General features: G+C 43.1%; 2 protein-coding genes across 3 annotated transcripts in view; both read right to left on the reverse strand.

The window, feature by feature from the left end:
* ror2 (receptor tyrosine kinase-like orphan receptor 2) overlaps window positions 1–3427 on the reverse strand; it is an 80689-nt gene extending 77262 nt beyond the window's left edge. For both annotated transcript variants that reach the window (XM_083670489.1, XM_083670488.1), the window contains exon 1: window positions 3219–3427. In XM_083670489.1, coding sequence (XP_083526615.1) covers window positions 3219–3306 — 88 coding nt within the window. In that variant the 5' untranslated portion in view covers window positions 3307–3427. The remainder of the gene's footprint in view (window positions 1–3218) is intronic.
* A 451-nt stretch (window positions 3428–3878) lies between these two features.
* On the reverse strand, window positions 3879–13284 carry sptlc1 (serine palmitoyltransferase, long chain base subunit 1; the record flags this gene model as incomplete). The annotated part of the gene is made up of 15 exons (XM_083670495.1): window positions 3879–5357; window positions 5960–6033; window positions 6323–6440; window positions 7488–7542; window positions 7786–7882; window positions 8162–8257; window positions 8656–8763; window positions 9402–9491; window positions 9734–9863; window positions 10188–10320; window positions 10820–10892; window positions 11346–11439; window positions 11794–11888; window positions 12289–12396; window positions 13231–13284. 15 exons carry the CDS (start codon window positions 13282–13284, stop codon window positions 5264–5266), a joined length of 1419 nt encoding a protein of 472 aa, XP_083526621.1. The 3' UTR covers window positions 3879–5263.
* Between the last annotated feature and the right edge of the window lie 14628 nt (window positions 13285–27912).

Here is a 27912-nt window from a genome sequence, read left to right on the forward strand (position 1 = left end):
ATCCTCAGAAGTTAGTCAACTTCATCAATTAATTAATGACCGCATTTCTACAAAGCTATAGGGGAAATTCAATGCACTACAGAGAAAATACATGTGATCAAACTAATCCATGAATCTAACTTCTTGGTCAAAGAAAAGACGTCAGTTTGACTTTATAGGCTACAAGCCAAATGTTCCACAAATGTCTCACACACCCTCCGACTGCCATAACTGATTTAGATAGCTATCTTAATGTACTGCATAAGAGTGGTGCATAGGCCAACATATCTACTCTTCCCCTCTCTCCCTCTCTCCTCCTCTCTTAAAGGAGAGTGCCGGTACATCAACAGGGCAGCAGCCATCTCGTATCAGTTTCACTGCTCTCTCCACACCTCTGTCACCAGCTATTAATTACCTTTAAATAGAGAACAAAGACACAATTAATGTTGGCCATGCATACTGGCACTGAACAACTCCCTATGGGCATCGGGAGGCGTACTTTGATATGAAAAACCCTTGATCATAGAGAAGCCAAATCAAATAAGTAGAATATAAACATACAAAGCTAAGACTTCTGCCAAAGCAGCTTGAGGAAAACAACAGTGGTCTAACAATGCCAAAATATAATAATGTGTTACTAGAGGACGTAAAGTAAGACATCACAGGCGTGCCAAAATTGGAAGGGCTGTGATTTGGAAAGCTCAAATATTTTTAGAAGTGAAAAGAGGATAAAGTCCTGCTGCTCTTGAGAAAGGAGAGAAACTTCTGGTCTGGGTCAGGGGGGGGTTAACGGCTGGCTTTGAAGATTCCCCACACAGGCTAGGTTAACACTGGATTAGCAGACTGAACTCTGGCTAACTCCTCTGCTACGTCCAGTCTCACTATCTTACGCTTCGCTTCACATGGATGTAGAGGGGGGGGGGGGGGGGGGAGGAGTGCGGGAGAGTTGATGACGGGGGCTGTAAAAGAAAAAAAGAAAAAGACAAACCTGTCCTTTTTACTTTAGCTTTTCTGTCAGTCCTCTCTTGGCCCTGCAACCGTTTACAACCCAGCTCCTCAAACTACACCATGTGACCCAGGTTGTTAGTGACATCACCCGTTTTGTACTTGAATAACTTTTGGTTGGTATTAAACAACCCACAGATGGGATCCGCCCTACCATGACAGATGTGTGTTTGTTATGTCTTAATTTAATTTCATCATTAAATTAGAGGGCACTTCTTCTGCCACGGCCAGCATGGTTGGTTGATTCTACACAGAGCCAAGGTTGGTTTAATCTACACAGAACCAAGGTTGGTTTAATCTACACAGAACCAGGAAGCCCCACATCAATCATTCTGACTTGTTGTTATTATTTCAACGCTCCTACTGCATCAGGGTTGGGCAGCTTGCAGGGGAAACACTGGAAAATGAACGTTACGGTTTTGCTTCAGATATAAGAAAAACAGAGTTGTATGAACAAGAACTTGTTTCTGTAGTCAGTAAAGAGGAACCGTTAACACAGTTGATGTATATCAGGATATCGCCACGGCTTGCACACACACAAAGGCCCACCCATATGTCCCTTTAATGTAAATAACACCTTTAGAAGAAAGGCTGGATGAAAAGGTGCATTTAGGACACAATGTATGCATGATCATCCCAGTTAAAGGGGGGTAGAGCTCAGCTCAAGGCTGAATAACTAACTACTAACTCAGCACATTCACATTCTAACAAACCAGCTCCTCTTCAGAGAAGGAATGCTCTTTTGTTAGGAGTCAAAGACAATAGGCCAGTAGGTTCAAGGGGGGAAGGCGTTATTAACAAGTGAATCAATTACCATGTAAATAGCCCTGTTGACCCCCCCCCCCCCCTCCTCCAACACCTATTGATAGGATGAGAGTAAGCAGCAGAAGAGGTAGACCCTCCTGTGGAGTACCCCCCACCCCCCCTCCACTATCCCTCGCACCCCCCCCCCTAACCCACCCCCTCTCCCTCAGGCAGTCCAGCCCCTGCCCTGGCCCCATCCAGATCAACAGGCAGCCAGTTCTATTTATAAACCCAAATGTCTGTATGGGAGACAGTCTACCAGCCTGCAGGAGCGGGAGCCTGGAAGTCAAGACAGGGAAATTGTAAAACCGACCGAACCATTATAAGTGGAAAGGGGGGGGGGGGGGGGGGGGGAACTTGAGCTTGATTTGTCATTAAAATTCCACTGAAATTGAAAGCAATTCCATAGGAGTTGTATAACTTATACAACCGTTTTTCCTATAGGTCCAAGAAACCATTTCCCCCCCATAAATGACCCATTCACTCAGCCTATAGTTGGCCTATAGTTGGTCCACCTAGCCAGTCCTGATGGGAGTCTGTTTGGCCGATATCTGTCTTATCATAAAAAAAAAACATTGGATCAGAATGTTCTTGTAGAATCAACTGGTATGTGTCCCAACCCATCTATGACCAACAGTATTCCATCTTGTCCTAGGCAACCATTAAGGCAGAAGGAGAGCATATTTCGACTAGATAAAGTTGGGAGAGGTGAGAGACGCCCCCCCCCCTCCACACACACCCCCACCGCCCACCAAATGGCATGCAGCAGCACCTAGCAGAAGCCCAGAGCTGAAAACAGGAAACCTCAACATCTGCCCCACGCCCCCACCCCCACCACCCCGCGGCGACGTAAATGAGGTCACTTTCAAATATGCGTCTGATTAACACCTCCCTACCCCATAGTGGTCATTGTTATGGCTTCACTCATCTACGACATTATATGATTCTTTAATAGTGGGAGATGGGTATAACCTATAGCAATATGTCTTCCCAATTATTAAAATGTAATGACATACAAATTGATAGATCAATTGTAACCCAGGCACGAATGTAATTCTCCAGCATGTACAACGCCCCAGTCTCTGCGATCTGTTGTCTTAGACTGATGCTGAGGGTTTGATAATAACTGCATTTATTTATCCAGCTCCAACAACTATGTGCTTTTTGAGCCAAATTAAATAACTCATTGGAAAAGACAAGACACCGACCATTGAAGTGCCACTCACTCTCTCTCTCTCTCTCTCTCTCTCTCTCTAAATTATCCTTGCCAACATATTCATCCTTGGAGAGTCAAGTTTAGGTGAATATGACTGTTACCTTTAAAACTTTTTCGAACTTTACCCAAATTGTTGATGCGCAAAATGCGCATTGTCAACTTGGATCAACACAATGCGTACGGAGTCAAATAAACGCGAAAAGGACACACTTACCTGCGCATCGCAGATCTGGAGCCAAAACGACCGCCAGAAGAAAACTTTTGAAGAGATTGATAAAAACTCCTCTCTGTATCCTTGCCATGGCTCCACAAAGTGGACTCGAGCAATTATATGAAACTTCACCTACAAAAGTCGCATCCGATATGCAATGCAGGTATTGGAATTAATATTTTGGGATTAATTTTGCTGTAAAAAAAATCACTCAAAGTCCACAAAAACTCAGACCGCAAGTCACCAATCAAGTGGTTGAAAATTCAGGTGTGCGATAAATTCCTCCTGCGTATGGTTGGATGGAAAAATAACGGCGTATTTCATCCCCGTGCACCGTCGAGGAGACGTCGAGAGTCTCTGTGGTCCGAGGTGTCCTAGAGAAGGGAAAACTTCTCCATACGTGACGTAGCAGCATGGAACTTCTCCCTGATGAGGGAAAGTTGGAAATTTTGGGGGGTTTTTTGCCGTGAGAGATGCGACATCTAGGGGCCAAATGTGATCAGAACTACCCAAAGGAGATACAGCTGTAGACTGAGGCTACACAGAGATAACCCCCTGCACAGAATGTCCCGTAAATAGATTTAATGGACATTTTAATGTATGTCTCACTCTCTCACCCACCCACAGACACACACACTATTAAACTTAAATGTTAAAGACAAGTAGCTATTTCCAAATTTATTTGATTAATGATCATTCAAATCCATAGTACAGTTAGCAGCAACACAAAAGGCACATCATTTACTGCATATTGAGTGTTGTATGAATGAACTGGAGTGCAGGTTGGTGGTACAGTTTGTAATTAATTCATAGGCTTATGATAACAGGTTTCAAAATGAAATGGAGACCGATGTCCATCACAATAGTGCAAATATTTCATTTTTTCTACTAAAGCTAACAATCTGTGATCTTACAAATATAATCATATTGTATTGAATGATTATAACTTTCAAGTTTGTATTACAATCATGATTTGATATGATGGTGAAACGTGATTTTAAAATCTGATGAACTGAAGTTAAATCATAATGCAAATAATATTGAACATATAAAACACTGATGTAAAATGCTTCATATATATAGATGGTTAACAAAAGACATATGCAAAATATCACAGTTAGTTGATAACTCTCAGAAAATAAATAAATATATACCTGTGATTAAGTTGTGGTAACAATGCACAATAGTGAGATGAGACAGAAAAACAAAACCTGGCAAGGTTTAAAATCAGTGTTCCCTTGAAATAAAATATTCAGTAGTATACAAATATACATTTCATATAATAGCAACATATGGAATGATTTTTGGTGCACAATCTCTACCCTTTGGTCAAATGAGGGAAAATAAACATTATACAGAAGAAATTATCTTAAAGTAAATTATATAAAGTATCATTATTATATGAAGAAAGAAAAACATTTCATATAGCAGTAATTATAAAAAGTCATTCAAGATACAAAATTCTATCACTCTAGGTTTTAAATATGTATTGCAGATTAGTTAAGACCTGCAACCGTCATTCAAGGCAGACAGTACTGAATTGCTCAAAAACCCGTGAAGCAAACGGAATCCAAGATGGCCGACAAGTCCTGCATTTTACATTCAGACTTGAGGGAGAATAACAAACCGTAACTGTTGTACGGTAACGTGAACAACTGAGAAGATGTGTGTCGAGCAGAAATGAGTAGCCCTGTCTTCCCAGATCTGTCTGTACTACAACCAACTCTAATGTCAATAGCAATAGAATTTGGCCAAAGCACACAAGGTGTAATAAGAGTAAAACAAAGCCAAAAAGCTGCACGGAGGATCATCTGGGTGTATCATCTGGATGTCGAGACAAGGCACCTCATGCTGGCTGTCACCCACCCATCAACTCCTCTGGTCCGTTACTTAAGTTTATGGATGAGAAGCACCTGGCCAAGCCTCCACAGACGCTCCCGCACTCTGCTCGGATGTTCCGCAGGTGGTTCCTGAGTCTACGTGTCTGTCTGTCTGTCTGTCGACTGGGAATTCCGGTTGTGTTGTGTCCGTGGTTGGGAATGTGGAAATCATTTGAGGATCTCCAGAGCTGCCTCTCTGATACAGGAAGCTGCTCTCTGGATGTCCTCCTGCGTCTGCTCCACCGTCACGACCACACGGATACTAAGGGGGATGAGGAGGAGACGTCAGGACATGGGCAGACACCAGGGGAGGCTGGTGGAGGTAGAAATCGGAGGATGGGCTCATTGTAATGCATGGAATGGAATGAGGAATGGTATTGAACACACGTGTTTGAATCATTCCTCATTCCGTTCCATGCATTACAATGAGCCCGTCCTCTGATTTTTGCCTCTACCAGCCTCCCCTGACAGAAAGACCATAAGAAGACCATAAACAGAAGATGTACAACAGATGTTATTGTACCATCTGGCTTTTTTGTTTTAGGGAAGGTTTCCATGACACAGATGAAACTTATTCCAGGACATAATCACACTTGCGTTGGAAAATATCCATTGAAGATGCCTTTTAGTCTAGGGTTTGGCCACGTCTCTGTGTCAAAGACTAGGTTTCATCTGTGTCCTAGACCAGGTTTCATCTGTGTCCTAGACTAGGTTTCATCTGTGTCCTAGACCAGGTTTCATCTGTGTCCTAGACTAGGTTTCATCTGTGTCCTAGACCAGATTTCATCTGTGTCCTAGACTAGGTTTCATCTGTGTCCTGGAAACCAGCTATTAAAATGTCCTGCAAAGGGATTGTGTCCTTACGTAGGGGGAGGGAGGAACCTCTCCTCCTTGTCCAGATAGCGAGCGATGGTGAGGGCCACCCGTCTCTCCAAACACTGACGCACACACGCACACAGGAGAGAGACACTATTACACAAAACCACTATTACACAAAACCACTATTACACAAAAACAGCTGCTGTCCAAGTGATGCTGTCAAGAAGTCCATATCATTTGTCATCTGCGACGCTGTTTCATCTAGATATGTAATAACGTACGTATTCTACGACGCTGTTTCATCCAGATATGTTAATAACGTACGTATTCTACGACGCTGTTTCATCCAGATATGTAATAACGTACGTATTCTACGATGCTGTTTCATACAGATATGTAATAACGTACGTATTCTACAATGTTGCGTAGCACCCTGAGGTCCGTCTCCCTCGACCCTGAGCTTTTCTTCAGCTGGAGGTGAAGTGCTGGGGCGAACTCCTCCCCTATCACCTTCACCCCTGGGGTCCTGAGAGAGAGATAGAGAGGAGGAGGAGGGGGACAGAGACAGAGAGAGAACATCTGAGTGAGATTTATAAATATGCTTCTTATTTATCAACACGATACATAGCCCACCCGGAGTTGCGGGGGGGGGGGGGGGGGGAGGAGGAGGAGGGAGAGACACAGGGGGGAGGAGGAGAGAAAGAAGCAGGAAGAGGAGGAGAGAGAGAAGGGGGGGGAGGGAGAGGGAGGAAGAGAGAAGGGAGAGAGAGACACACACAGGTAAAGAGAGAAAGACCTATAACAGCATGATAGAAACCGGAGTAATGCCTTTGCGGAGCCTATAGGATTTAAAGATCTGTGAAAACAGATGTATACCTCCAGATGGAGGAGTGTCGTAGTCAGGGTAGTGAAGGAGGTGGAGATATCTGGTGGTTAGAGGCCTCATAAACAACCCAAATGACTGCATCTCGTTTTAACAGCTCCCAGGTTCGCCCTGCGAGTCAGAGTCTTTGGAGTTCGGTTTCCATTTATTGTGTTTCACTCTTTCCCCCATTCCACCATAAGGACTAGTGGCCAGGTAATGGGAACAGCATGGCTTCTAGAACTGTCTGGAGAAGACATGGCTTCTAGAACTGTCTGGGGAAGACCTGGCTTCTAGAACTGTCTGGGGAAGACCTGGCTTCTAGAACATCCTGAAGAAGACATGGCTTCTAGAACTGTCTGGAGAAGACATGGCTTCTAGAACATACTGGAGAAGACATGGCTTCTAGAACTGTCTGGAGAAGACATGGCTTCTAAAACTGTCTGGAGAAGACCTGGCTTCTAGAACATCCTGGAGAAGACATGGCTTCTAGAACATCCTGGAGAAGACATGGCTTCTAGAACATACAGGAGAAGAGGGATCCTTCTACATGTTGAGATTTCACTTCTGGATGCAGATAACAACTTTGTCTGAAAATGTATATTAAATAGTGAATGGACAGACTATGCCTTGAGTTTTGCTGGAGGACTGGCTCTCATAATTCCATGGAGCGTTTCACAGGAAAATAAGTTATTGGGGAACTCAACTCACCCTTGCAAAGCGTTGTGGACCTGTTTACACTTCTCCCTCAAGATGGAGAAAATTTCTGAAAAACAAAGAGGAGGGAGGGGAGAGAGAGAGAGAGAGAGATAACTGAGCATGTATTTGTCAGACTGAGGGCAGTGTGAGCCTGGTTCCAGCTGGTGAACAGTAATTATTTTATCTTGGCCAGAGTGAGTCTAGCGCCATGACAACCGGGTAGGAGGCGAGGCCTGATCTACACTGCGAAAGTTCACTCAACCATAACTGCTCCACACGCACGCACGCAAGAATAAAGTTCTAGACCTACCTGGGTCTTCCTCCATTATGTTGAGGGCCTCTATAGCAGCAGCAGCCAGCATGGGAGGTAGAGAGGCAGAGAAACAGTAGCCCTGGCCAGACAGACGCTGAGAGACACACCAACAACACAGTCAGACCACAACCACAACAACAACAACACAGTCAGTCAACCAACACAGCAGGGTATAGTACTCAGTATGGTACTCAATATTCAAGGTATTAATCAGACACTAGAAATCTCCCATAGACAGTAGTGTTACCTGGTGGCCTCTGTGTGTGTGTGTGTGTGTGTGTGTGTGTGTGTGTATGTGTATGTTACCTGGTGGCCTCTGTGTGTGTGTGTGTGTGTGTGTGTGTGTGTATGTGTGTGTGTGTCTGTATGTTACCTGGTGGTCGATGACGAAGGATCTCCCGCAGCAGAAGCCTCCTATAGAAGCCACAGCGTTCTCCATGTTGGCGCTGATCAGGTCGATGTCGTTAATCTGCCCAGGAAGCAGAGGAGACCAGAGAGAAGAGGTAATGCTTTTGAGACTTGAGCAGGAGACCAGAGAAGAGGTAATGCTTTTGAGACTTGAGCAGGAGACCAGAGAAGAGGTAATGCTTTTGAGGAAACTTGGTGTGCCTGAGGTCTTAAAGTCAGGAAGCAAAACAGAGTTTCATTAAGAACATGATGCAGAAACAAGAAAACCACGTGCAACACCCTAGTTTCACACTTACACAGCAACACTTTTCATCTTAACAGGAAAGAACACAGACACCCACAAAGACCCACACAACCATATTCGCAAACTGATTCGTCAGTGCATCCGATACTCTGTGTTCTGTTACCCCCCCCCCTGGCCTCGCTCTTCCACCAGACACACACACACACACAACTCACGTTGACCCCAAAGTGTTCCGTGACCCCTCGTCCGTGTTCTCCCAGCACCCCGAAGGACATGCTCTCCTCCAGGAAGATCCGGACCTTGTACTGGTACTTCAGCTTCACCTGGAGAGAGACGGGAAGCCAGGCATCAACTACCACAACACTACAGCGGCAGGCTGGGCCCTGCTGCACACGGCAGCTAGCAACCTCATTTCTTTCTTTGTCACTTTCACAAAGACACAGACAGAGTTTTCACAAATTTAAGGAAATTAAAAAAATAGATAAAAATAAAGGAAACATAAAATAATATAGCACAACATAGTTTGTTCTAACAAAACAAACAGTTGTGGGAATATTTAGATATTTGGTCAGATATCTATCCCCTCCCAACAGCCATCTCATTTCTACCCTTTTAAAACAGCGTCTATGGGATCTTTGGGAGAGTCTGGAGCAGTGTTGGGTTGGGTTGGGGTCCGGAGCAGTGTTGGGTTAGGGTCTGGAGCAGTGTTGGGTTAGGGTTAGGGTCTGGAGCAGTGTTGTGTTGGGTTAGGGTCTGGAGCGGTGTTGTGTTGGGTTAGGGTTAGGGTCTGGAGCAGTGTTGGGTTAGGGTTAGGGTCTAGAGCAGTGTTGGGTTAGGGTTAGGGTCTGGAGCGGTGTTGTGTTGGGTTAGGGTCCGGAGGAGTGTTGGGTTAGGGTTAGGGTCCGGAGCAGTGTTGGGTTAGGGTTAGGGTCTGGAGCGGTGTTGTGTTGGGGGGTCTCACCAGCTCTGGGAGGGGACAGACGTCTGCAGTGTTGATGTACAGGCCCTCCACAACGATGAACCTCCTGGTCACACGGGCCTTACGAGGGTTCTGGAACACACAGACAAGAACCATGATGATGATGATGATGTTTCAAAATGGCCCTGATACTGAACATCTGTCCACAGTGCTGTAGATGGTGTTGCCCCTTGATGCCGGTCTTGTTGTGTTGTCCTCTGAATGGTGTAAAGTTAAGACTAACCTTCACCACCACCACCACCACCACCACCACCACCACCACCACCACCACCACCTCCTCCTCCTCCTCCTCCTCCTCCTCCAGACTGACTAACCTTCACATCCTCCTGCTCCTGCTCCTTCAGCAGTCTCTCCAGGTCTTCCATGTCGTTGTGTTTGAAATACTTTATGAAGCTGCGCGAGGCCTGGAGGCCCTTCTGGATGGAGAAACACGCCGCCTCATCTCTGGGGACACCACAGGTGACAAACACCAGTCAGAAACCCTATTCAAGTAGCACGCTTTCGGTACAACTTTCATTTCATTAAAGCCATATAATAACACACTATTACTTTGCAAAACGTACAATAATAAGTCAGGATCATTGTGAGATGGGCTTATGACTATTGTTCATTATGTATCATCATCATTATACCTGTTAGCATTAGTAAAGCTTTACCCAAGTTGGCATATATGTTAATATATATCTATACTCATAATCTTTAACGATATTATATAATTATAATATATAACTATATAATTCAATAACAGCAGATGAGAGAAGCACTTACACAAACACTATGTCTCCCCTCTTGGAGTAAGCAGGTATGGCACTAGCTATGGTTGCAAAGCCGTAGGAGTAGATAATGGCCTCCTCCGTCCTCATGAACTTGGCCAGGCGCTCCTCTAACTCCAGGTGGACGTCTAGGGTGGCGAGAAACACAGGTTCACAGAGTTACAGACACAAACCAATGTTACAGGACCAAGGGAGGCTGGTGGAGGTAGAAATCGGGAGGATGGGCTCGTTGTGGAATGAAATGAGGAATTCGTTCCTCGTTCCGTTCAACCTCTACGAGCTTCCGCAGTTCAGGGCAGTCACAGGACAAAGTGGAATAATAAATCAACATTAAAAAAATAAGTTAATTACATTAATATGCTGATCAGTTTACTTTTAATGTAACAGTTGAAGAGTTGGCTAGTTGGCACCTCTTTTAAGACCTATATACTGTATATTGGGAAGGGGGAGGGGGGGTCATATAAGCCATTGTGAACATCAGAAAGTACAGTATACACCAGATTTGGGCAAAAATATTTAGTTAAAATGGTTTCATATATTTGAAAAGCTTGTATGCAGCATGTTGCACTTGTGAGCCTATTCCAAGTAGCCTGCTATACAGAACCTGCTTCCTGGAAATAGACTCACCAAAGGTTCCGTAGAAGCCTCTTGGACCGCAGGTTCCGACACCGTACTTCTTCAGAGAAGAAAGGGCCTTTTGCTGACAGTCAGAAGAAGAAGAGAATCAACAGGATATAGTCTGCACGTCAACAGGATATAGTCTGCACGTACAGTACCAGTCAAAAGTTTGGACACACCTTCTCATTCAATGGTTTTTCTTTATTTTTTATTATTTTCTATGTTGTAGATTAATATTGAAGACATCAAAACTATGGAGGAACACATATGGAATTATGTAGTAAACAAAAAAGTGTTAAACAAACCAGAATATGTTTTATATTTTAGATTCTTCAAAGTAGCCACCTTTCGCTTTGATGACAGCTTTGCACACTCTTGGCAAGTTTGCATCCAAACTTTTGACTGGTACTGTATGCATTACTGATATTGAAACTGTAACTACTGGAAGTGGAGAACAACGGTTGGTCTTGAAACTTTCATTTGCAAAGTTCAACGGATACATGGCAAACGTAAAGAGCTATGAATCATCCCCCACCTTCACCCGTTCGTTGTCGAGAAGACCCAGGAAGTTGAACGAGGCAAAGTTAATGCACTCCTTTCCATTGACAACAATCTTGTGGCTTGGCGGGCTGTAGAGAGCAAAACTCTGCAATTAGTTAATTAATAATAATAATAATTAAATAACTCAACATTCTAGAACTCTGAGCGACAGGTGTCTCATTCCTATGCGACAGCGGGGAGCCTCAACCGACAGAAAGGCCACTCCCCTAAAACACACAATTTTAGAAAGCGCTTTTCGGGACCAGAATAATAAATATTTGTTCCCTGATCGCTACCGATTAAACATAGTCATTACAACCATTAGAAAGCTTGAATGTTACATATTGCACAATTAACCTGGCCAGGCCAGGCCAGGCCAGTACAGCTCGGCTCTGCCCTGTAGTGTGAATGATGGTTAAAAGGCATCATGTCGCCACGCCTACCCAGTGACGACATCGTAGTTGAGGGAGGGGTGGTCTTTGGACACGGGAGGAACCAGTGGTTCTGGTTGCCATTCTTCTATCAAATCCTCCTTTTCCTGTTCCAGACAAACAGAACGCAGTTAGTACAGGATCTCTGCAGAAGACCTGGATCAACACTAACAGGGTTGGCTGTGCAGTACGCAGCAGTCCAGGAGAGTGAGATATACTGGGTCTATGGTGCACACATCGCCCCTGTAAGAGGGGGATGGAATCCCAAGGCTACCTTTATGTGACGGGCAGGTACCATTACACCAAGAGGACAAGGTCTGAGGGCGACACTTGACTGTCCCTGTCTCAGGCAGGGCTACCTCATCACGAGGGTTAACCCTTACCCGTGATTCCAAACCACCTCCGTTACACCTGCTCTTGTCCTCTCACCATGTCCCCCCCCCCCCCGTTTCCTATTATTCTAAATAAACACAACATACATCTGTTAGAGTGGAGGGTTCCTTTTACCTTCTCAGTGAGGTCAGAGCGCTCCTGCAGCTTGTAGGTCTTGGAGAACAGCAGTCTGATGATCCAGAGAATGAGAATCCCCTCCAGGATGAGGTGGTAAGCTGGAGCCTGGGAGAGAGAGAGAGAGAGAGAGAGAGAGAGAGAGAGAGAGAGAGAGAGAGAGAGAGAGAGAGAGGTCTAGTCACTTAGTCTGCTTAACCATCAGTCTCTCTCTCACACACTCACGAACACACAGCAAGGGAGAGGAGACAGAGCGTTTAAATTACACCTTTTGGGGGGGGATCATACTAAGGGTTACATTATAACAACTAGTTAATGGTTAGACCTCTTAGTTTTTACATTATGCAGGACCAAACCAAAAACCATGAATCGATCATTTATTGCTGACATGATCTGAAAAAATGCCTCTATAGCAACGTAGCAGGTAAAATCTAGCAAACTTTGTGTTCTAATAGCTCATATTCTTGGCCAGAAGATATCATGCCTCAGTTCCTGCTCCGTTCAATCACTAGGCTACCTCTATCGATTAATCACTTTTCAACAAATCCTGACTCGCAAAACAGGTTGTGTCCTTAACATGTGAACGAGTGAAACAGAAAATAGAAAACGTTGTTTCCCGAAAGAAAGCGATGAAACGAGGCTCTGAATATTTGTGTTACAAAACGGTTACATTTCACTTCCTGTTTATGTGAAGAAACGCCTTTGGAACAATAGTTCACCGCGATTGGACGGCGCACCCCTGAGACGAAAGACTATAGGCTAAGGTTTTCTGTCAATCATATCTCCATATGACGTACACTTTCTGAACTACACACGTTTACTTTCGCAAACCTCTTTCTGAACAGCTTCTACGCTAAACAACTGACACGTCTTATAGTAAAGAAGAAGAGCTGAATAAATCTATAACTTTGAACTATAAGGCTTTAAATAATTCGAAATTACCTCGTAGAAAGCTTGAACCATCTCCACTAACACCCACTGCTGTCCCGACGCCATCTTGGAAACTTGATCATATGGGATCATCAGTATCGTCTTTCCACATTCCAAAACAGGAAGTAGATTGATGTAGATGTTTTAACCATTAAGTGAACTCTGGTATCAGTCGAATATGAAGCTGTATAGATAATAATAATAATAATAATAATAATAATAATAATAATAATAATAATAATAATGAGAAGAAGAATAACAATAACAACAATATTATTATTAATATTATTATGGTTGTTATTATTATTATTAATAATAATAATAATAATAATAATAACCATAATTAATTGCATTTATATAATAATTGATTGCGCCTTCCAAGAAACCCAAAGCGCAATATAAATATATAAAAAAAAACAGTCTCTTTACATTATTTAAAATATGTATCTATATATATTCCACCATATTGATATACTTATATTGTGTATTTAGTACTTCTTAGTACTTTACCTTGCCTTATTGCCTATTGTGTTCATTATTTTCTCTTTTATCCCTATCGTTTTATTTACACTACATTGTTGAGGGATTGCTTGGACCCTTCCAAGCATTTCATTGGACCCTTTACATCTGTGTCCTGTGCATATGATAAATACACTTTGATTTGATTCGATTAAAAGGAGAGAACTCAGCTAGATCGAGATCATTCAAATAAATATCCATTGTCATTATATCTCTCCGCCTGATTATAACCAAACACTAGAGGGCAGAGGTTGGAGACTGGGTAGTCAAGTCAAGTCAAGTCTCGTTTATTTGTCATTACATTGAAGTATACAGTATGTAACGAAATGTCAATCATTATCAACAATAGAATGTAATAAGGATAATAGATCCAATATAAACAATACCATAATAAGCAGTAAAAACAAGGAGCCTGAGGTGTATTTCGGGGAGGGGGCCGTGTCAATTCAACAGTCTAATGGCCTGAGGATAGAAGCTATTCCGAAAACTCTTGCTCCGATACCGTCAGCCAGATGGAAGAACAACAGGCTGTGGCTGGGGTGGCTGTTGTCCTTGATGATCTTCCTGGCCCTTCCTCTTACATCTCTCGGAGTAGATGCCGTGGACGGCTGGGAGCTCACGGCCATCACGGTGATGGACTGGGCCGTTTTCACCACCCTCTGCAGGGCTTCACGGTCGTCGGCGGTGAAGCTGTCATACCAGGCGGCGATGCAACCGGACAGGATGCTCTCAATGGTGCACCTGTAAAAGTCTGTGAGGAATTTCAAATTGAGGTCCCCTGAGAAAATCGTCTATGATTTGATAAAAAATACATGTTTTTTTGTATAAAGACAAACAATGTCTGTGTATTGCACCTGTAGCCTATATTGCAGTGTTTTGGACCCCTGGCCTACTGTATTTGAAGCCAGCAGATATAGGGAACCTCCAGTTTGGCAAAATTAACCCTCTTCTACTCTGGTTTATTAATAATAATAACAATACATGACATTTGTATAGCGCTTTCTCATGGACTCAAAGCGCTTAACATGTCAGGAAAATTTAAAAATAGAAAATAACAAATGCAAATATAGGAGGACAGTCACAGAACATACATATAAAGCGTGCCTTTAGCACGTATAAATATATACATATAAAGCGAGTTTTTAGCAAGGTCTTAAGTTCAGTCAGCCGCTGAGAAAGCCTTTCAACCCATTGTGCCATGCCTGAGGTTTGACCACAGAGAGGAAGTCATCTACTGAAGTGCGAACATACACATTCATTTCATGTGAACAGGAAGGAATCAATGAATCATTTACGATCACTGTTCTTGTGCTGGCAGTATGTACACTGATAGCAAGCATTGCTATAACCAAAGCTTTAACCAAAGCGACTTACAACAAATACATTTGACTAAGTAAGTGAATCATCTATCCATCAGTTATCATAAGAAAAATTAATTTATGCTAGGACTTGGGGCTATTGGCAGTCACAATGCTAGAAGAAAGGAAGATTTTTTTTCTTTTTTTTAAATGTATGTACAGGAGAGAAACTTGCACAGGGGGTTAGTGGGGATGAAGAGGTCTTTAGGAGGGACAGTTAAGATGTAGCCTTCAATCTACGGAGGGTCTTCAATCTCTTGTCAACGATGACCCCACCAGTGCCCCCCTCAAGTCACTCACACATGCACTGTCATTCTAACACATATGCACACACATAATCATCCATCTGCTATTTATATTGCTTACTGGCTATACTGTTCATATTGTTTATACTGTTTATACTGTCCATACTGTATATTTTTTAGTACTTCTATTTTTATTTTATTGTATTTTAAAACTTATTGTGTTGTTGCACTACTCTGTGGCACTGTCACTTTTGCATTTCACTGTATACTTGTATGCACGTGACAAATAAAGAAATCTTGAATCTTGAATCTTGAATCTACGGCAGAAGATAGGTAGTGACTCTGCAGTCATGACAGCAGTGGGAAGCTCGTTCCACCAGCGGGGCGCCAGGACAGCGAAAATCTGTGACCAAGTAGCACGGCTGCTGTATCCACTTAGAGGCGGCGGTGCCAGGTGGCCAGCTGAGGTGGAAGAGCGAAGTGATCAGGCAGGGGTTTGGGGGCTGACCATTGCTTGCAAGTACGGATGGGCTGTTCCCTTTGCCGCCCGTTAGGCGAGCACCAGGGTCTTGAATTTGATGCGAACTGCTACCGGGAGCCAGTGAAGGGTGCGAAGGAGGGGGGTGACATGGGAGAATTTGGGGAGATTGAACATCAGACGGGTGGCAGCATTCTGGATGAGCTGCAGAGGCCTGATGGCAGAGGCAGGGAGCCCGGCCAAGAGGGTGTTGCAGTGGTCAGACAGAAGACTGGGCCAGCTCCTACATGGAAGAGAAAAAAGAGGATGAGAGAAAGAGAGGAAGAAGAAGTGACATTAAAGCAAAATGAGCTCCTCTATACATGTAAGTGTTGAGATGGGTTTATGTTATGTTTTAACATCTGTCAGAAAACACACCCACCCTGAGACGACCCTAGGGTCATTCTAAACCCACGTCTCTTCATGATGATGATGATGATGATGATGATGATGATGAATGATATGATGATTGGAACCAGAACCAGGTGATGTACTAGTCCGCAAAATCACAGATGAGAGAACCGAAAAGAGGTTGTTAGAGAAAGAGAAAATAAGAGGTAGTCAGTGTCAGTGTCGGTCACCCACAGTGTAGCCTGGTTTGCAGCCAGCTCCTGTGACTCATTGGCTTGGTACTGGAATATGTCTGACCTAACAATACAAACTAGGATTTGGCTAAAGCATATGCAGTTCCGGAGGCATGCCAATGCATTACTGCTCTGTGTGTTTCTCTACTCACCAGCAGGCTCCTCACAGTGACCATCAGCTCCGATGTCATCCGTACCTGTCATAAAGACAAGAAGCATGATCACATGACACTTAGAGACAGATCTGACTGACAGTTGGTTGGAACCTAATATAAACGACGGAAGCCCCTGGATGTGCTGATGAAATGTTTGTTGATTGATTCCTCTAGGAATTCTAGTCCACTGAAGTCCATGATGCTAAATATTAATAACGTCTTTAACATAAAACAGCCTTTTTTTCTCCAATTATATTTGAATGATAGACCAGGACCAGGACATTTCAGTAGAAGTAAAAATATGTTTTTTTTGGAGTGCCGAATAGTAGTAATAGCACACTCATTACCATTATTGATATTTGACTGTTGACCTTCCACAAAACACTTCCTGGGTACGAGGTTACACACAGAGCTAAAAGCCTTACATTTTCCCAGGGATTCAATCTGAAAACACATTTTTATGTCAATTTGTGGAACATGTAAATGCCAGCCACTCACATGGCCCTTTACTTAGTTCCAAGACAGGGCAATCTGAAATGACAGAAAACAATACAACTTTATTAGTCACAGTCTGTTACAATTAAAAGGTCATCTGCTGTGCTCTTAAGCCGAATCCAATCTCAAGAAAAGGGTGGACAATTGGGCTGCAGCATCTTCACAGACACTCACCAGCCTTGCTGATGTTGGTGATGGGCCTACTGTTGCCTTCCAGCTGAAGTTGGTCTGTTGTGTTGTTGCATGCGACATAGACCACCCTGACCTCCAGGCAGGGCTGACATTTCCCTGGGGGGGAGGGGAAGTGGAGGAGCAGGGAGACAGGCCCTGACCTGGGGTAGACACCCACAGGTTTTCCTGGTCCGCCCGTAGGTCATATATGACATGCACTTCAGGGCAGTGCTCACTGTAGCAGCGAAAACAAACTGCCGCGACACATTGACTGTAAGAGAGAGATGAACAAATAACATTAATGAAGTATGATGAGACAGGCATGTACAGGCCAGTGTCTAGACCACTCCAGCTCTAGAATTACTTCAAATGGTGTGCTATATCTAACCTCTCACCACTTAAATTCAAATAAACCTCATATAGAATGGTTTTGATACTGACACTGAATAGTAGCACAGTGACAGTAGAACAGATATGAACCAGTGGAGGTAGCAATCGGAGGACAGGCTCATTGTATTGCATTGAACGGAATGAGGAATGAATCTAATCAGGATGAGGAATGAAGCCATCAAATTTGATACCATTCCTCATTCCATTCCATACATTACAATGAGCCCGTCCTCTGATTTCTACCTCCACCAGCCTTCCCTGATATGGACATGAGGGCAGCTCACTTATGAGAAGCCAGGAGCATAACGTAGGTCCCCAGAAGCCAAGCCAAGCAGGCCTGAAGTCCTAAAGAGAAACCAGGAGTCATGCATGTGAATGTTACACAGAAACACACATGCATATTTAAAATACAGAGGACCCAAAATGAGGCAGAGTTCCAGCTTGTGAGGGAGGAAGCTACACTGTTCAGCAGTAGCGTGACGCCGGTATTTATAAACACATGGAATTATGATACAGTGAGGCTATGATATAATTGATTCATCGTAAATGAAAAGAGGTTTAAGTGTATTCTATTCAGCTAGCTCAGTTGAGAAATGCTGATGGAGGCGCTGCAGTCCTTTTCGGAAATCTTGGATGGTAAAAAGCAGATAGACATAAACTCATGAAAAGGAGGATGTGTGATGTTTGTGACTTACTGTGAATTTGAAACAATGAATTCATGGTGTCCTCAAACTATCAGTATTCTCTAGAACAAAAAGGAAATGGTTCAGTCAATCTGTACACACTGCAAAAACAGATTTTTAAGAAAGAAAAAAAAGCCCTTTTTCAAGAAAATTAGTCCTATTTTTAGTCTAATAAGAAGAAGAATCTTGCCAAGCATTTTTCACATAAGAAAAATAGTCTTATTTTGAGAAAATATATCTAACTTTTTCTTAATAAGATTTACTAGCTAATATCAAGCTCAATTTAACGCACTATTGAGAACATCCAAGTCAAGTTATCCTAAAAGTACTAAGTGTTTCATCACACACTTTATTAATGGGAACAAAAGTTTTAATATCTTTATCCCCTTGGGGCGACACATTAGGTCATCAAGGGGAAGTGACTCTGGGTCTCATAAGAGCAGCAACCAGTCATTAATTAATTATCCCATACACGGGCTTAATATGTATTATATGTTAGTGAAATTATCTAAAGGAATTTCAATTTAATAATAAAAAATAAAAAAACTAAGCTATTTCGGCGGGCCGGCCGCACCCCCGACCCTACCCTGAAAAGGTATATTCCAACGTGCGGTTTTCTGTAGAGAAGAGAGGCCGTTAACCGTTGGATTTCAAATGCAGGTACATATTTTTGCAGCCAGAGAGTTTTTGGAATCGCGGTAATGGATCAACTGGACGAAGTTGCAATTGCTACACTAAGAGGTACGTTATATTGTTAAGTTATCTGTTTTATTAACATTAACTTTTTTCATTTTATGTGTCTAACCTGCCTTGCTAGGTTGGGTTGTGTGCTAAAACCCATTAAGTTAACTAGCATGGTAAAGCTCAAAATATCCTTATGTATGTATCTACAGTTAATATTGTGCATTTTATTATCAAACATTAAGTATTTTGATGCTATTTTTGCAAAAGTGCATGAAGTTTAACTAAGGAAATTATACAACTGTTAGCTAACTCTGGAACTTTAGTGCTAAGTTTTCAGGACAGTTAGACCTTAGAACCAGCAGGCTAGTACAACATGGTAGATGTTTTGTGTCTTTGCCAAAACGTTATTTAGCAGTAACTCTGTTATAGTGCAGCAGATAACTGAAACAATCTTTCAAATAGTGATACAAGCACTAAACTTGGTACAAATACTCCTTAGACATTATTCTTTTGAAAAAGCACGCGGGCCACCCATTTTCCAAGATGGCCGCCATGCAGACTTGTAAATGGGGACATTTGACACATAATCTCACCACTTTGATCAATTTGGATGATCTTGGTGTCTAAAAGTAGGTTTTTGAATATGGGAAAGCTGAAAATTCAATTCTGAACACTAATGAGCTTCTTTCTACCATTTCTAGCAAAAGATGATAAAAATATAGATAGACCAGGACATATGCAACAAAATATTATATATGATCCTTATTTGAATGTACAACTGGAATGTTCAAAAGCGATGAAACCCCCTAAAACGTTGGATGGAGGTGAGGTCACTGTATACCTTGATTTGTCCAAGTTTATATTTTGAGATCTCATGATGAGTGGTTACTCATACTGCCTTGTGTTGTGCTTTCTTTCAAAATAGTGGATGCCACTGCTGTGTTCAGAGCCCTGCCACTGCTCTTCCCATCCAGCACTATGCCACCTAAGAAGCTGTGGATGTTGATTAAAAAATCTCTTAATAAAGAAAGAAATGCTAAAAACAAGATGCTTCTGGTGCCTTGATTTGAGACAAATTAACTTATTTTTATCGTGCTGTTTTAAGATACTGTGTCTTGTTTTAAACTTTTTTGGCTAGTTATTAATATAACTTCAAGGTATTAATTCTTAAAGTCAGCTCAATTAAGAGAATAAAATGCTTATTTTAAGAGTATTTTTGCTAGTTATTAGGGTTAGATAAATTCTAATAATGAGCTCATTTAGAGACTAAATTTCTCATTTTAAGTTACTGTCTTAAATAAATATGATTGCATTGCTTGTAGTAAGCTCAGTTTGCTCAAATTCTAGCCTTTTTGTCTAGTTTTAAGGCGCATTATGATTCTCCAGTGGCTAGACTCTTTTGCTAGTTTTAAGAATTCTAACCTAGTATATTTTGCTTACCCCATTGGCAGATTTTTTTTGCTCAATACAAGATAATCTGGCTAGATTTAGGAATATTAGGCTTATTTCTAGTAGGGCCTTTTTTGCAGTGCATGTGTAAATGTGTAATGCCACTACATGCTTTAACCTTCGAATCCAGATAAACAGTTCTGATCACGAGTGCGTTGCATATATTTGTCAGTATATCAATCCCAACGCATCCAAACCTGCATAACGATCTTGCAGGAGCCTAAGTCAACGCGCACCACCACACAAAAGTACCCCCAGGTAACTTGGATACATTTTTACGCATGGAGTTCAGGGACTTCAAAGTAGGACTATACGCTCAGTAGACGCACGCTACTGTTTGCTACAATACAAGAGACTTCTATCCTAATCAAACCCATTAACAAGCTGTTGTAATGCCAGAATCTACTCACCTGAAATAATTACGAAACAGTCCCGATATTAAAGCATGCGTTTCTTCAAGCGTTTCGGGTCGTGTTTGAAATGGAAATAAAAAACCCCCGCCCCCACGTAATTCGACTACATCCCTTAACTTTCGAATCCAGACAGCTCTGATCAATCTTTTATTGTTGCTTATGCTAATATTTGCTAACGCCTTCCCCTGACAATTAGAATGTGTTGCGATTCCTTTACGAATAGTGCACTAAATTGGTCTATTTGGACTATAGCCTATGCGATGCGAAAAACTGCCCAGAAGTTAAAGTCACCCTCCAAGTGGATATCTAACAGTATACGCTCTCAGTATACGTTCCCTTGTCAGATAGTGTCCCCCCTCTATTAATTGTGGTTTAAAGAGGTATCTACGGCAAAACTTGATGATGGCTTACATACGTCACCATTGTATTCCAAGTGTTTTCATACCGCTATCTCTGTCTTATTCTCTGCTCTTTCACTGACAAACAACAACCTGCTGTTTTTGGAATTGCGCGCTTTCTGAATTTCCTGCCCTCACAAAATTGGGGGCGCAAAACTGAGGGTGCACAACCTTCCAACTGAGGGGGCAAGACATTCCTACTGAAGGGGCACACCATTCCTACTGAGGGGGCACACCATTCCTACTGAGAGGGCACACCATTCCTACTGAGGGGCGGGGCCGGCTCTACGCAGGGGCAAGAGGGGGCAATTTAGAAGTGAAAAATCCGCCGAAAAAAGCACAAGTTAAATGCTTCCCCTCATCTCTCATCTCCGTGCAGCGTGTCTTCACACAGCCTGCAGTCAGCAGAGATCGCCCCTCTCCCCTGCCCCCTCAGCCCTCCGGAAACATCCAATCACTGTTAGTATGCAAATGAGCCAAGAGCAGCCTGACTGTGGTGTCACGTTTCCAGACAGAGCGGTTAAGACTTTGAGGAAGCAGCTAAAACTCCACTAAACTCGTCGTAGCGACCCGTGAGATAACTAATAATTAACAACAACTAAAACAAAAGTTAATAGAACATCCATATATATTTGTGCAGTCAACTGGGGAATAGTCTGCTGTTTTTTCCCCAGTGGGAGTGTTTCTCAAGTCACACAAGCACAGACTAGACACTGTCCGCTGCATGTAACAGACTGAGGACTAGAGATGGGTCGTTCGCGAAAGAATGGCGATTCTTTTTGGTGAACGATCCATTTGGTTTGGCTCTTTTCCCATAGGCATATGTCCAGCCACAACCATGTGCACTCTTCCACCACCTGGACTCAGCACAAAAGCAGAGAGGCTACAGGGGGGACTGTTGACTCCCTGTTGGTTGGTAAAACCCAACTTGAAAAAAATCATTATTATGTCAAGAGTGTGGGCAGTGCTGTTAAGTTTCTCTGTGTGAATGAGTTGGGGCTCTGTGGGACTGCAGAAACTTTGAGGTGGTTTGAGACACGTTTGAGAAAACTGGTGTCTGGTGGTTGAGAAACTTTGAGACATGATGCAGCTGGTGATGATGTTGCTTCAGGTCTTTTTCTGAAACTCATGGAGTATACCAGTGTTTTTCAACCTTTTTTGAGCCACGGCACATTTTTTACATTGGAAGAATCTTGCGGCACACCACCAACCAAAAATGTTACAAAATGACACTCTGTAGCCTGATACAGTATATATAATTACAATATTAGTCTCTAATGGCATCTCCATCCACAAAACGCACATTGGCCAAGAGCTGAGAATGTCCACTAATATCCGTAGACTCATCAAGTTGCAACGCAAATTTCCTACTGATGCGTATCTTTCCCAAAACATGACTTTCGATGTCTGTAGACATGTCATCAATACGCCTGGCAATTGTGTTATCTGAGAGCTGGACTTTAGCTATGTCTTTAACCGCGTCAGGGCCGAGCATCTCGTTGACAATGGCTTTGCAGGCAGGTAGTATTAATGTCTCTGCCACAGAGTGGGACTTTTTTGATTTAGCTACGAGTTCAGCAACTAGGTAACTAGCTTTGAGGGCTTTCTCATTTACCTTTGTGGTTTTTCTCATAAAAGTTGCCTGTTTCTCTGTGATTTCACTCAGGCGAACAAAATAGTCCATCGGCTTGTTTTGAAGCGACGGGTGTTTCGTTTGGAGATGGCGTTTAAGCTTGCTTGGCACCATGGCGCTGTTGGACAGCTTCTCGCCACACACCAAGCATAATGGAGTCGGGGTCGTCTCATCCCGGTGAAAGTAAATCCGAACGAAAGATAGCTTTCGCTGTATTGCCTCGAGCTCACCGTCTTTGCTTTCTTTTTACCACCACTCATACTAGGGCCTTCACCTGGGTCAGAATCTTGTCCAGGGCCTAGTTCGGAGTTTGCATTTTTCCATTTTAAAAACTTCTCCATCACTGTCAACCACGACCTGTCGCATGCGTCACTAATTCTCTTGTCTCTATGCAGGAAAGAGGCAATTAGCTACCTGCTGCCACCCGGACGAATATTACATTACTCTGCCAGTCACTATATTACAGCACAGACACTCGACAATGGCATATTATTTGCAGATAATAATTAATAAATGTTAATTAAAAAAAAGTGAAATTGGATAATTTCTCACGGCACACCCAACGATCTCTCACACTAGTGTGCCGCGGCACAGCGGTTGGGAAACGCTGGCCTAGGCTACTGGTAATTTGGATATATTTTTACGCACGGAGTTCGGGGACTTCAAAGTAGGACTACGCACAGTACACGTACGGTACTTGTATGCTACAATACAACAGACTGCTATCCTAATCAAATAACTCATTATTAATCTGTTGTAATCGCAGAATCTACTCAACTCAAATAATTACGAATCTGTCCCGATATTAGGGCATGCGTTTCTTCATACGCTTCGCGTGTGAGACATCTGCGCAACTACACCTACAGTAGATGAATTCAGATTGCTAGAGTGGGAGTAGAGGCACTGTTCTAATAACCACCATTGCACTTCCCAACATTTCCTACTTGTGAGGGACCTGCACTTAATAAATACCTGCACTTGTGCACAATGATTAGCCTACTTGCAATGATTGTGATATATTGTTTCACTGACTTTAGACAACTGCACCTATTGTGCATACGTGGCTCTAGAAAAGAGCGTTGAATGGCTAAAGTGTAAATGTAAAATGTCAAAATGAGTTATAAATAAGTTATAAACTATAACAACAGCAGCTTGTGTGTAGTCCTACAGTATTAGTCATATTTAAGTGTGTTGGCATAACATAAGGGGAGCGACAGACACACACACACACACACACACACACACACGTCTACCTATATGCAAACACACATACACAAACAAACACACACACACACGCACACGCACACACACACACACACACACATGCATGCACACACGCACATTACTCAGACTGGCTAAATGAGAGCTAGACATTGAGACTGTGGAAGTCTAAGCTAGAACAAAGTGAACTTGAATGAGAGTGGGTGGATGATAAACACAACGGAAAAAGAATACAAGTCAATGATGTACTTCAGTCATGGTGTTTAGGAGATAATCAGATGGTTTATTTATCTCAGTCCATTTGACAGAAAATGCTATAAGGATCAAAATAAGACTATAAGGAGAATTGGGTTAGGGTTAGGGTTAGGGTTAGGGATGGAGAGAGGGAGGAGGGGGGAGGGAGAGAGAGTTGGGGGCTGAGGGCTGGGGGCTAGGGGGCTGGAGGCTAGGGAGCTAGGGGGCTGGAGGCTAGGGAGCTAGGGGGCTAGGGGCTAGGGAGCTAGGAGGCTAGGGAGCTGGGGGGCTGGAGGACGGGACTGGGGGGGGGTTGATGGGAAGGTAGGAAAAGTGTGTGTGGGGGGGTGGGGGTGGTGGGGAGGGTTTGCAAAAATAAAAAGAAGGACAGCAATCATCCTTAACAGGACTCCTTCTTTTTCTTCTCTCTCTCATTCCTGCCATTCACTTTCTTTCCATCCGGGATGTCGGCCCTGTTCTGTCGCTTGAAGAACTTCATGAATCCTTTCCTTGAATGGATCTGAAACGAGATATGGTATTAAAGTACAAAACCACATAATGACAACAACTTCGGGCTTTATAACATGATGATCAACTGTTTTTGACCCTGTTTTCATTAAAGTAATGTAGATAAGTCCAATGATTTATTGAAGTGCCAGTACTGTACCTTTTTCTCAGCTTTCTCCAGCTCTATGGCCTTCATGGCGAGCTGATCTCTCATCTCCTGTCTCTCCTTTTCATCCTCGCAGTCCTTCAGCTTCTGCAGCTGTCGCAGCTCCTCCCTCTCTCTTTCCAAGGTCTCCACTTCTTTCTCCTTGGTCAGACACTTCTCCACAGCCTTGTTCATCCTCCTCTCCATCTCCCTCATCTCCTTCCTCTCTCTCACAGAGAGGGCCCGAAAACAGCTAGCGGACTTTTCCATTTGAACAGAGTAGAGTTGGGAAGAGTAGAGGGCCTCGCTGAGACTATCTATCTCTCTGGTCTTCTCATTATTGTCCATTCTCCATTCCTCCTGCTGAGCAGCTAAGAGGGTCTGGAGGTCCACGTGGGCCTTGGACATGTCATCCAGTTGGGTTTGTAGAGACTCCAGGGTTTGTTGGAGGGTGGCCATCTCATTTCTCTCCTCCATCTTCCTCTGCTCTGCCTCTCTGGCCTGCCTCTCCATCTCCTCCCTTTCTGCTCTCCAGTTCTTCTCCTGTGAGGCACAGAGGTTCTGGAGGTCTGTGTGGGCTTTGGCCATTTTGTCCTGTTTTCTTTTAGACCTCTCCATAGCCTGAAGGAGATAGTTGATTTGGTTCTCTTTCTCTTTGACCCTGAATATCTCCCTCACCTCTACGTCTCTCGCCCTGCTCTCCATTTCGCTCCTCTCCTCTACCCATTTCCTCTCTCTCTCCTTGGTAGCTTCGGCCTCCTTCTCAAGGGACTCCACTTTGAGGCCAAGAGAAAGAATGACGTCATCTTTTTGTTTGAAGGTGGAGAGTCCCCACTCGACAACATGCCTCCTCCCCGTCTCTAGACCTTCTCTCTCCTTCTTCCACCTATCCTCCAGGGCCCTGATGGTTCTCTGCTCGTTTAGCTGGTGGTTGTCTAGGAGCTGCCGGAGAGAGTAGAGCTTCTTGTCCTTCTCACTCAGAGTGGCCTGGTACTGTGCAGTCATCTCTCTGCTCTTTCTCTCCATCTGGAGCCTACACATCTGCATATTGTTACCTATAAAGTCTCCCGTAGACATATTTTGGAGGGTCTGTCTTAGGTGAAAAATCGTGTTGTCCTTTGATTTAAGCAGATCAACAATCGTTCCTCTCTCCATCTTTAATTTGTTGTGAATAAAGGCATGCTAATTAATCGGTTGAAAAGTTGAGTGTGAAATCAAAGCAGTCTTGTCTGAATACTATTTTAGAATCATTATATTTTTATTGCGCATTAAACGTCGGGGCATTGTTGCGTCTGTTGTCACGACAACAATGCCCAGCAAATCCCCACGCAGTGCTAAAAAATGTTCTCGCTTTGCCAATATTCTAAAATGACGTGGTCATTTTTTTGCAAAGTGTAAAATAATGTATATTGACAATAAAGTGGCCATTTAGATCGTTTGAATGCTTCAAATATTGTTTTGCTCCTATATCTAATAGGTTACGTATGTTGCGTACACCTGCACCAGTGAACAGTTTTTAAAATGTCGGGTTAGGGTTAGTGTTATTTATTGTTTCGTCAAAATCTACTGCCTTACAACTTCTTACTTTTAAATGTGGGACCATGAGCAATTTCCAACATGAATCCATTTTATGCGTTACACAGTCAGCATATCACGGTTGGGAATCTGTAGCCTAGGCCAGTGTTCTTTTTACCACCACTCATACTAGGGCCTTCACCTGGGTCAGAATCTTGTCCAGGGCCCAGTTCGGAGTTTGCATTTTTCCATTTTAAAAACTTCTCCATCACTGTCAACCACGACCTGTCGCATGCGTCACTAATTCTCTTGTCTCTATACAGGAAAGAGGCAATTACCTACCTGCTGCCACCCGGACGAATATTACATTACTCTGCCAGTCACTATATTACAGCACAGACACTCGACAATGGCATATTATTTGCAGATAATAATTAATAAATGTTAATTAAAAAAAAGTGAAATTGGATAATTTCTCACGGCACACCCAACGATCTCTCACGGCACACTAGTGTGCCGCGGCACAGCGGTTGGGAAACGCTGGAGTATACAATAGAGAAGGATGAGAAGCTAGCAAGCATTGTTAAGGGTATCCCAAAGAATGCAAAATACACATCTAAGGATATCCAAAACGAAATGATTCAAACACTGGCAGACATGGTGCTTGGAGAGGTCAGGAAAAAATATGAAAATGCTGATTCTAGAGGGTTTTGCCTCAAAAGTGATGGGACCAGGGACAGGTGGAAAATTTGTCTGTGATGATTCGATTTGTCAGCAATTCCATGCCAGAGGAGCATCTTATTGGGTTGCTTGACTTGCATCAACTTGATGCAGAGTACATCACGTCTGAGATACTGACGCACCTTTCTGATGCTGGCTACAGTGCTGACAACATACTTAGCCAGTGTTATGATGGAGCTTCTGTGATGAGTGGGATAAGAGGTGGTGTACAAGCTCTGCTCCAAAATAAGCTTTCTAGGTATATCCCATACATCCACTGCTACAACCACCAGCTGCACTTAGTGGTTGTGCATGCCATCCAGAGTGAACCATGTGCAAAGAGATTTTTCGACCTCTCAAGTTCACTGTACAAGTTTTTTCAGCACCACTATGTGTCTGAGAAATATAATGCACCTAACCTTAAAAGGCTGCTTGAAATCTGATGGACAAGCCACTATGAGGTGACAAGGTGCATTGTTGACAATCAAGACCATATTCTCAGTATCCTATCTGAGATGACAGAGGATGATGGTGCTGCTGTTGACCTGTGCACCGAGGCATCAGGCCTGCTATGTCAAATTAAGAGGCATCACTTCTTTGAGACTGGAAAGTTTCTAGTGCGGGTGCTTGGTGTCTTGAAACCAGCAAATGCAATTCT

The sequence above is a fragment of the Argentina silus genome, assembly GCF_951799395.1.
Source record: "Argentina silus genome assembly, chromosome: 5".
NCBI lineage: Eukaryota > Metazoa > Chordata > Actinopteri > Argentiniformes > Argentinidae > Argentina > Argentina silus.